General features: G+C 34.1%; 1 protein-coding gene across 4 annotated transcripts in view; it reads left to right on the top strand.

Moving 5' to 3' along the window:
• Positions 1–1,502: 1,502 nt before the first annotated feature.
• Lolal (longitudinals lacking protein-like) overlaps positions 1,503–12,355 on the top strand; it is a 180,810-nt gene continuing 169,957 nt past the window's right edge. For all 4 annotated transcript variants that reach the window (XM_072909420.1, XM_072909416.1, XM_072909417.1 and 1 more), the window contains exons 1-2: positions 1,503–1,734; positions 2,013–2,145. In XM_072909420.1, the coding sequence (XP_072765521.1) occupies positions 1,730–1,734; positions 2,013–2,145 (138 nt within the window). In that variant the 5' untranslated portion in view covers positions 1,503–1,729. The remainder of the gene's footprint in view (positions 1,735–2,012; positions 2,146–12,355) is intronic.

The raw sequence follows: 12,355 nt of genomic DNA, 5'->3' as shown, positions 1-12,355 counted from the left end.
ATATATTTAATGGTATAATATAAATCTTTTATATTAGATTTTATATATAAAAAAAGGTTTGACTAACTAAATTTTTATTATGAGATTTATAAATAAATCTTTGGAAATTATAATAACAAAGAGATAAATTTTTGTAGTCATTTCCTGCTGGGATTAAATGCAATTCTTAACTTTTAGAAATATATCTTTGTTAGAATTGTTTGTTTTTTTTTATACATTTAAAGGAGACTGGAATGTTTCGAATTGTTCGATCTGAATTAATAAGAATTTCGAGTTTGTTTGACGCATTTTTATGAATATTACATTTTAAGAATAATAGTAGAGATATTGGGAACGTGGGTTTATTTGATGCGAAAAAATGTCTTCCTTTCATTATGAAATACGAATCTATCAGTAGTGAACGCGTACACGACACGTTTTGTAGCAAAGTATCAGTGAGTGATTATTAATAGTACGAAGTTGACATTGACGATCGTTTTTGCAATGCGGCCAAAATCGGGATATTATGTGCAATTTCGCAAACTATCAAACTTCCGACACATATTTATACGTTACAATTTATACATTTATATTTATACAATTCGTCCATTTTTCAACACGCGTGTAAACGGGATAGCTATACTGAATGAGAATAACAATATCAAACACAATACGTATATACTTTACACGACTGATTCCAATAAGATTTCCGTAGTTTGAAAATATCCTTTTTACACAATATTGTATAAAGATGTAGATGGTAATAGCTGTAATGTTGAAATAATATTGTTTCCTGAATTGTTGAAAATAAGAGAAATAAATATTTTATTTATAAATAAAAACACATATCTTTTCTACCCAAAGTAAAAAAAATTTCATACAAAAAATCGCGATGATGTCTTTTGAAATATAAGTTTTAACTTTGAGTATTAAGAGTTTTTTTTTATAATTTAGAATACATAGAACTTTAATAAAAAAAAGCCAGAAGTGCAAATAAATGTTTTATCTATAGGTAAAAATAATAATAATAATTACCATAATGAAATAATGTTCAAGAATTGCGATATTTACACAAAATTAATTTTTCTATTAATTCTTTATGTGTTACTTTTTCATTACTACTATACATTATTATTTCTTTATTTTTTATATCATTAGTATTTATAAATGTATGTATAAAACAGATATATAAAATATATGAGAGTGCATGAAACACAATATTCGTAAAATTTTTTTATTAAATCTTAAGGTTTTTACTATAGATTTGTAGGTTTATAATCTTTTTCATCGATAATAAAAAAATAATGTTTTTAGGAATTTTATGATAAAACGTCTTTTTTATTTTTGGTACAATTAAAACGATAGATAATGTTATCGTTCTTAAATTATCTCGAGCTTAACGCGTGCGTGCGAGCGGACAATACATGACCGCTCATCTTTAAGAATATCTCATCGGTCAGCTTTAAGAATATCTCATCGGTGATTGTAAAATCATCGTTACCGACAATGCTTAATTTTCCTAATGTCTTATCATCAGGGTGCGATGCTTCGTATTTTCCCATTGCGCCGTCAGGTGGCGCTATCACCTCGAAATACGCAGGTAATAGGTAAAGTTGCACCATTCGCGCGGGTCGTAGGTCGTAGTTCGCGCGTTTACACGGTCTCTCGTGTTTTTGTTGCAAAATTACATTAATTATTTGCGAAATACTTGCCGAAAGTAATACAGAAGTCAAGGTTTCTAATAGTACAAATGAGGTACGTAGTTACTACATTGTAATTTCCTGCTATACGCACTCATGATTATGATATATTTATCGACAAGAATTATAATATTTCAAATTCTCATTGTCAGCCTTTACTATCTCGAATTTCTAATCTGCTACATGATACGCTCGGTTTCTGACTGTCATCATTGTCATATTTCAATATTTCTGCTAATATATTCTTGCAAAATGTGTATATCTCGCTCTTAGATATTATATTTATGTACGATCATTAATCTGTTGAGTAAATTCTCTCGAATATTTTTTCAGATGTGTAAGGCTCTATCGTCGCGAGACGCGATATATCATATATAGCCAGTGGAGGAAGCTCGATGAATTTTCCGCTCCGCTGCCAGATGGCACCATCATACACTATTGCACTCATGAAATTCAAAATACACAGGTATGCTTTGCCATTTGCAAGTCGTAGTTCGCGCGCATTTTTTTCCTCGCAAAATTATATTAATCATTTGTGAAATACTTGCGGAAAATGATACACAGATTGAGGTTCCTGATAGTATGACTGAGGTACGTGATAACTCGTAATTTGGAACTTGTATGTATGTTTTTTTTTTATGACGGCAATATATGTTTGTCGAAAAAGAATATACCCTAACAGCACACATGTTCAAAAGATGTTTATAAGAAATCCATAGAATGTTAAATATATTTTAATATCCTGTGAATCTCTTTAAACATCTTTTGAACATGTGTACTGATAGGGTATGTTTGTCATTCGTATGTGTAATGTACTCTCGTTTTACCGTTACTATCCTTTGAATTCTTAAATTGTTACATGTTATATTCGGTTTCAATTTTGACTATTACTTTATATCATTTGCGATTATGTGCTGCAATTTTGCAGCACATTGTAATCATGCTTTGTATGTAAACACATTAACATAACGATAAATAGGCATCTTTTTACTGTTCATATATGCAGTATTTATAATATGTAAAAAATTAAATTAATTATTAAATTTTTCTTCAATATAATATTTCTCGGGATTAATAGTTTTTTTTTATTTTTGATTCTTCTTTTTTTTACGAAATAATTATATAATATTAATATAATATTTATATAATATTGTGGGGACCTAATAATAATAATAATAGGGATCTAATAATAATTTAGCAATAATAATCTGCGTTATATTAGCTCGGTTATATTTCGAATTTGCGTGTTGTTTTTTTCTCTTCTTGTCTTTGCATTGACGGAGGTTAATCGCGAGATAAAAAGATTCCAGTAAAACACATCGACGAACGAACAGAAGACGTTGGACGATACACGCGACCGGTAACGTGTAATTGTAACGAACGACGACGATTTGTTGGCTTTGTAACGAAACTGTTTTTTTAAATATATCCAAACTATTTATTAATATTAAATTTACATCCATTTTCATTATCCCACAATATTATATAATTATTATATATAATATATATTTTATAACTATATCTTAATACATTTTCTAATTTCGACCAAATTTGGAGACAGAATTCTATATATATATATATATGTATATTGTGTAATATAGGAAATATATTTAAGAAAGAAACATATACACATGTACATATTAATGTACACATATACATATATCAGGACGTATACACATAAAATTATTAAAATTATAAATTCCATCTTGTGAATTTTACCGCCAATCATATAAAGATATTATTTTAATGTAGAATTTTTAAGAATAATTTTATGAATGAAATAGTTTTATACATAAATAATTTCTCATGTGTGATGGCTAATAGAAAAATCTGTCATTCAAATTTTATGCAATTTGATTTTTGGAAACACTTAAATTTTAATTGAAATATATTTGATATTAATTGATGAGCTATAATTTATTAAAATAATATATGTCATTATAGCAATTATTCAAAATCTATATATATATAGCATGCTAACGAATAAAAATTATATTAGATTATTTTTGTATATATTAATTATAACATTTTTTACATCAGACTTTTCTTTTTCTCTTTTAAAAATTGCATCTTAAATTTTATTTTCAATTAATTGCTAAATCGTATTGACTTATGATTATCTTATTATAAAATAATTATTTTTCTATCTATATTTTTATCTAAAAATTTAAATTAATATAAGATTATTTATTATTACTTTACTATGTATGTAATTAACATATAGTATATATAATATATTATATCTTTCTTTCCTATTTTATTACGATATAAAGTAATGATCCGGCAGAGGTTAGATGCGCGGACTATCCTTCCGTCTTATTGAGAGTCCTGTAAACCCTTTTGCAATCTTTTTACATCCACAAGTAACTTTCACTTTTTGTCGACGATGCGTCTAACCGAGCGACGGCGATTCTTTATCCATGCAAGAAAAAAAGAAAGAGTGTGCACGGAGAACGCGCCGGCGGCTCGTAGAATTTACGTAGCACTTAATCCCGCCGCTTAGAAGGCCTCGGCAAAATCACCCTACTTCACATTCTCAGGTACCTATTCCTCCGTTCCTTTACGCCTTCTCCTTCGCCACTCATCATCGTGAACATCCTTGCTTCGCATTTGAGCACCTTCGCGCTCGCGCTTTTTATTAGCTGCCGAGAGCGGCGATATTTCCGTAAAATATATCTCTTTCTCTCTCTCTCTTTCTCTCTCTCTTATTAGCGTATATCATGGTTTCATATTTTATAACCCACAAAATAATAAAAATCAACAGATAATAAAATAATTTCTATCTAATAGATAACTCTGTGTATGTGGAATTGTGCGAGCAGATTTAACAGAACAAAGTCAAATTTTTGATTGAATTAATTTTTTACTTATATCTGTTTTTTTTACTTTGCTATTAAATATTATTTATCTAATTTTTAAAATTGTATCTTTTTTAAGTAATAGTAATTATGAGGACATCTTTATGAAAAAAGAATATAGATTCTCGGGATAAAAACGCAATATCGTAAATAATTAAATCAAACAGTTTTCACATTTTCATGTAATAGATTGTAATAGATAAATTGCTACTTTATTATTGATTAATGTGATTTATGTTCGAATTGCCTGGATAGGAAAACACTCTGTCGAAATGGTGCTTCGAAAATACCGCGAAAAGGTTTCGCGAATCAGTTGCAAAGCCAATCCTTTAATCGTCAGTACTAAAATATTATAAGGCGCGTAATCGCTCGCGATCGCGCCGAAATCCACCAGCTAATCTCTCCATCGTAAAAGCGGTTTTATGTACCTATCTGTCGGAAGCTCGGCCCGGTGCTACGCTCTCACTGCTTTCCCGAGATTTTAATGGCAGTCACATGGCAGAGCCGATGGCAGAGCGGGTGAACCGGCCGATACGAGTGTACACATTATTCCGTCGTCAGAGACAACAGAAACGTTAATCTCGGTCGCCAATTATCGGTTTTAGGCAGCACTCTTCGTTGTCTTTCGTCCGGCGCGGCGGGGGGTGTCGCTCGCGCTAAAAACTGTTCGCTTGCTCGCCCGTTCGCTCGAAAGAATGATTAAACGCGGTTCGATTTATCGATTATCGGCTTTGCGCCCCGAAGGGAAATCGCCTCGCCTAGTATGTCCCTATATACACAGTTCTCTCGATTTATATCACGGACTTCAACGAGATGGCCCAAATCTACCGATCTTAATTTTCGATCTTTCGACCAAGTTGAGATTTTAATGGAAATTTAATGTTAAATATTAAAAACCTATAATAATGAATTTAATAATATATCTTTAATCTGTAAAATCTTTTTGAATACAATATTATGCTTATAATGTGGAAGCGTACAAATTATGGATAGACTTTATTCTTGTTTACTATTCTTTAAAATAATTCGAGTTCACTAAAAAGTTATTAAAATCATATTTTGACATTCTAATATCGTGGAGAATGCATCTAAGAAAATTCATATATATATATTACATTTGTTACAATTTGATATACGTAATTTTGTATTCAACGCGATATTGAACAATTAACAATTTATGATATAAATATTCACGACTCTCTTATGTATCGGCGCGATTTGAGATTTGCGATTCGTCGAGCGTAACGGTATCAAATCAACGACGACCGGTGACTCGTGATTACGGGACAAATCAGTGGATTATCCGAAAGCTCGGTTTCGCGAGCACGAAAACCGGGAATAGAACACCGGGGCAGTTTCCATTTCGACCGGGAGGTTAACAATCTGGAACGGGGAAACTCTAGTCGCCGAGAGTGACGAGTCTCCGTCTGTTCCGCCAAAAGGCAGGGAATCGTAGTTGGAGATAGGTCGAAAGTGAAGGAGGGAAAGGGGAGGAAGGAAAGACGGCGGCTTATATGAACGGAAGGGAAAACTAGTGCGCGTGGGCGAAAGAGAGAGAAAGATAAAGAGAGAAACGCAGGATGATGACGGCCAGTAAGGGGAAACCGTGGAAGGAAAGCAAAACGCGACCGAGGTGGGACAAGGGTTAAACGAGAAAGAGAGAAAGAAAGCGAGAGAGGACACGAAAGGAAAAGAGAGTGAAAGGGGTGTGAGCATTGCATCCGGAAAAATAAAGGAAAGTAGCGTTCGTAATCCAGAGCGCGGCCCGGGTCTTACCGAGGCTTCCACGGATGTTTATTGAGTCGGTACGCGCACGCGCTACATGCAACACTATCATCTCATCTCATCCGGTCGCGTCTCATCGCCTGTGTATTCCCTTGTGGTCCTTTCTTGCCCCCCCCTCCCCCCTCTCTCTGTCTGTCTCTCTCTCTCTCTCTCTCTCTCTCTCTCTCTCTCTCTTTCTCTTTTGCTGTCTGCTCATTTGTGCCATCTCTCCTTCTCCCGGTCTCTCCGTTCTTGATTTTAGTTCCATCACATTTTCCTTCTTTTCTCATCCGCCACCTTCATATACTCTTTTCTTTTTTCCGCTCGCCACCTTATCCCTCGCCTTTGCGCGACGTCCATTCAATCCTATCTCATCTGCGAGAGGTTACCCAGGACTCACCGTCGCCCCATTTTCTCTTTTTTAGCTCGCCGCTTCTTCATTCATTTCTAACTCGGCAAACGCGTCGACCGATCTTTCCCAGCGGCTTACTTTTTGTCTCACGCGTTTTCAACGATTCGAAAAATACTCGGTACAACTGACAATGAGTCGAATATTGAATATACTTTTTTTTCTACCTAAATTTTATGTACCATTTTTTTCTTCTAAAATTGAACATTTAATCTGTTAACTGTTTAGAGTTTATTTATGATTAGTCAAATAAATTTTGTCTGACAATTTGATAATATAATACAAAAATTATTCATTTTCTTTTCTGAATTTTTATTAGAATTCTAATTTTTTACGAAACTGTCGATTTATAAATACTTGATTATGAACTATTTATTGATAACATGATACTCATTATTTTTTTACAAACTTCGTGATATCTACCGAACAAGAGATTATGTATTACTTTTAACAATATTTTATGTAAACAGTTTTACGTGTTTATTATTGAAAAATTTGATTAAAATTGAGATAAAGCTCAGCGTTGCGTTTACTCCCGTGTCACAATTACGCTGATTGAGCTTATGAGATCGTGACTGCAAAGTACGCTCGATCAAAGCGATACAATAGAGACAAGCCTCCTGCATATATGAGAGTCCACGCATACGCGTCGCACGAATCAGATAAATCTCGAGTGAAACACGTGCGCGCGTGGGTCCCCTCTCGAAAGGGTTGTTTACATGTTGATAACCGCTACATACGATGTGAGATTATTGTAAAGATAAGTAATCATATATAACATAGTTGTAACCTATGCCACGTTGACATAGATAGAAGAACGACGAGATCACCACACTTTTTTTATGCCGCTTTAATTACGTTGACGTGTGTTTACGCAGCACTTATAAACCGCATCGTTTTCTGCGCGTTTTCATCATTAGAAGGCTCGATGTTTTATTGACTTTTCCATTAGCGGCAAAAGCGTTGTTGCACATGCACGTTTATCGTTATTGCTAATTTATTTGTATTAAATATAAGATGTATATTTTTCTTGTCTTGTTTTAAAGTAATCGAGAATTTTTTTACGATACTCTACTTGAAAATATTTCTATTAGTATATATAATTTATATTGTTTTTTTATTAATATGCATCAATATGATAATATATTTTATTAAATTATAATTAAAATAATTTCTATTTTTAAAAATAGATTAAATCTATTTTCGCATTCGATGCTCGGTTTCTCATAGGAATTTAGTCACACTTGTGTTAGACTGGACGCAGACAAATTTATATGTTTTTGTAATATTTTTTAAAATAGCAAAATTAAATTCTCTCTTGGCCATTCTGAAAAGTCAATATTTGTTTTATTTTTAATTGTAGTGAATAGAAAAGTTGAATGAACAGTTCTTGTTTGTAATTATTATATGCATTTTCAGACATATAATCTTATCACAAGACGCGCGATTCTTCTATCACTAAAAAATTCGACGAAAATGTACGTTTAGAGATAATAAATCATCAATTAGCATTCTCAATTAAAGCTTGAGTTTTAGAGTTGCCGTACTTCTGTTAATTTTACACAATTGAAAAAGATTCGCACAAGGTTTGTTTGCCAGATATAATACAGTCGCAGTCTCACATTCGCTAATTAGTCTTTTCGCTTGTTAATGTCGAAGCGGCAAAGGATAGATAAAATTAGAAATAATTAACGAAGTTAAACCTTCGCGACGGGTCGAGAGGGAGTTTTAAAAGCCACCTGTAACCGTTATTACTTTTTCGCCTTCTCGGATCGTTCGCTACGCACATATCGGCAAACGACGTTCTCGCCGTAAACGTAGTCTTTCCTCTTTTTAACGTGGAAGCACTCTTCTAGTCGCCGCATCGTGATGCATCACGCGCACGCGTGAGCGAAGCGTGCGACGATCAATCTTGAATCTCTTGAATTTCTTTGGCAAGAAAATAAGCAAATTCGGTAATATTATACATGTCACGTTGATAGTCCAACAATAATTGCAACATTAATTAATGTTACAAATCGGATCATTCGATATAGAATGCAACTAGTTATAACTTTTTATTATACAAATACATATATAATTATAATTTACAATTTGTAATACATGAAAAGACGTAATTTTACTCTTACGTTTGAAAAATTTATTACAATTATTCATAAAACTGCTGTTTTTTATATCCATACCCTTTTCCGAAATTAATAAAAGTACGATATTTATCTTATTCATTATCCTCGATTTTTGCGAGAACGGCACGGTATAAGTCATCGTTTTTTTTTTCTCGCGAGCGACAGATACTCATTCTTTACTTAATTGCGAAAATCCGAGAGGTAGACCATCCACGGCCTTTCGGATGCTACGCTCGGTTAATGCACCATACCCGTCGCGCTCGACAGTCCGGAAAACCGATGATTTTCTTCCTCCTCCTTTTTCCTATCCGCTATCTTTCCACTATCGTCTTTCCTCCTCGTTTCTTCGTCGGAATCGCACCGTTCGTTGCTTTTGGTGTTCACCGACATCGAGGAAAATTAGAAGCACGGAGACCGTCGTCGCCATGCGACGACGACTTGCCTCCTTCTCTTTCTACGTCCAGTCTCTTCCTTTTCCCTTCTTTCGCTTCTGTTATTCTCCACCTCGGTTCTCTTGCTACTCTATATCGGGGAGCCTCCATTAAATTCATTAGGCCATTAGTGGCTGCAACCCTCCAAGATGGCTCCCGTCGCCTGGCAACGCTCTGCTTCTCTACGTTCACCCTCTCTTCGCTCTTTCTCTCTCTCTCTCTCTCTCTCTCTCTCTATCTCACTCTCTCTCTCTCTCTCTCTCTTTGCTTTTCCTCTATCTCTCTCCATTACTCCCTATCTCTTGGATCCAATCTCTCTTTCCCTCGTTCTCTTGGTCCCTCCTTCTCTTTCTATCTCTTTCTCTTTCCCTCTTTCACTCCCCGAGAATTTCCGCTCACTCTCTAAAACGGGAGGGTCTTGGCGGGTGTAATTAGATTCAACGAGCGAGAAGAGGGAGGGTAGAAGGTGGTTGTTAGGTTGGAAAAGGTGGTAGCCCAGGATGTTAGCTTGCTCTCGAGGTACGTTGTTGAAGAGGGCCATTGCTAGAGGATAGCCAGAGGTTTCCCCGTTTCCCTCACAATATCCTGACAACTCCCTTCATTCTTCTTTATCCGAACTCCCTTCTATAGCTCCCTTCTATGGTTTTGGCGTACACGTACATGCTTCCGGAATCGTTTGCTCCCATTCTCGTGCTCGGCGAGTAAATTTTATTATTGCTCTACTATAGCACGCTTATTCACCGTCAAACAAGTTTTCTCGAATGAATCAGAACATATAGAAGTAATGATCGATTTCATTATATACGTATATCAATTAGTATGTATAATGATTGCGATATGTATTTTTTGTTTTGTATTTAGAAAATTTATAAGTCGAATAATTGTATTTTATATTGACAGACTTTGAGGAATTAAAATATCAGTATTTGTATTTGTAGCTATTAAAATTATAGGTGTTTTTAAATAAGAATATTTATATAATTACATATACGTAATTAAAGAATAGTATAATTTTGTAACATTTAATGTATACAATATGCATTATATTTTATATGTATATATTATACATTTTATGTAAACATTTATACGATTGTATACATATATATATATATATATATATATATATATATATATATATATCTTTATAAATATTTTTATGAATGTAAATTTATAAAAATGTATTATATTTATTATATTTTTTATTTAGATAAATTAGTATTTTAGAAATTTAAATAACGAATACTTATACGCGAAATTAACTTTTATTTATAAATCGGTATTGTTAAAAATTTAATTATTTCTTTTCATTTTTTGGAATATTTCAATTTCTGAGGAAGTAGTTCATTCTCTCATGTCAGAGATTAGAACATCATCGCATAATATATAGACGCTAAGAGAACGCGACAAAGCGATAACATAACTATGGGAAGATTAGAAAAGTCAAGACAACGGTGGACAGTGTTGCATCTCTAAACACAGACTGAAACGCGCTCATACGAGCGGCTGTTTTCGGGGGTGGTAGAGCAAAGGGGACTCTTAAAATACTCCAAGAGCTTCTAAATCATGGAGGCTTAGTCGCCGTCGTTTGCGAGCAGGGATTACCTACCTTACTTCAAAGTGCCCTGCAGGTGCAGGCTCTCCGTTTCGAATCCTCTTCCACGACAGAACGTTGAATCATGACGCGTCAGTCGCACTTAACGACACCGTTTCGTACGTGCTCGTCGAATACGCGCTTTTTTTTTATCTTGACAGTCGTGTCTCTTTCTCCTATGTCGTGACACCAGAGGTATCACGAAACTCGTGGAATTCCGATTTAACACTCGATATACGATGAAAAAATATTTTATGATATGTGAGACGACAGAAATAATATGTGCTTTTCGAATTACTTGAATCAGCTCGACAAATAAGAATTAATAAAACACATTCTAAAATTGTTTGATTTACTTCCTGAAAGCGTTAATTCAATCCGTTACTAGTTTGTCTCCAAATTTTAAAAGCGTTTCTCAGTTAAATACCAGCAAATCTAAACGTTCTTATTTTCGTGAAATTCGTATTCCAAAGCGTTCCGATTTCACAGCCGTAGTAACATCGAGTGAGCCAAAATATTTGGAAATGCGCGGCTAACGATTACCATACGAATTAAATGCGGGTAGAAGTGCGCAAAGCGGTTCTCTCCCCGACGAGGCAACGTCATTTCATTTTCACGGCAAACGAAGCCGAGGAAGAATTCTCCCAATTCTCTAAGCTCCCGCCCTAAGCCCTCAATTTCACTAGAGTAAAAGCTCAATGGAAAGCGTGATAAAATGGCTTCTTATTCCCGCGTTTATATTCAATCTCGATGCCGACGCCGCAGGCACAAAGGGCTCCATTTGAAACACGTTAGTCGATGCCGTATACGCTGGATAGACAGATACACACTCGCGCGCGCGCACCCACACACACACACACACACACACACACACACACACACACACACACACACACATATATATATATATATATATATATATATATATATAATGGGAGAGGAGAGAATGCGGTGATGCATTATGTAGTACCTCGCTGATCCTTATATGCATCTATGCATGGGTTCCGCGACGCACCAACTTTATAGGCGTGCTGTACCAAGACACTTACTAGTGGTGCGAACCGTTAACGTAACCGCAGACATATTCTGACAATATATTTTCAATGCGCCTGGAAAAAATCTTTTCGACAACCGGAGTTTATTTTTCTCTCATCTTCGAGACAAGCATTGATCGCGAAAATGTAAGTAAATTTGCATATTTTCAAAGAGAGGAAAAATGTATTTTTTACAATTTATAATTCCTCAATCATGAATTATTTTTAAAATATAAGAAACACCATTATATATTGAAGAAACATTTTCTTGAAGTTTTTCGAATAAGGTTTTTGTATTCTTTTTTTAACTCTTCTTTCTCTTAAGTTATTATTGTGTGGTAGTTTTAATTTTAATATAATATCAGTAAAAAAATCTATTATTTTACAAATAAAGCCTTTTGTATTCATTTAATCAGTTGAAGTATCGAACCATTCAAGTCTCGTTTGAGAGAAAATGTGAATA

This window comes from Anoplolepis gracilipes, chromosome 17 (assembly GCF_047496725.1).
Source record: "Anoplolepis gracilipes chromosome 17, ASM4749672v1, whole genome shotgun sequence".
Taxonomy (NCBI): Eukaryota; Metazoa; Arthropoda; class Insecta; order Hymenoptera; family Formicidae; genus Anoplolepis; species Anoplolepis gracilipes.
This window is presented reverse-complemented; position numbering and strand designations above follow the sequence as displayed.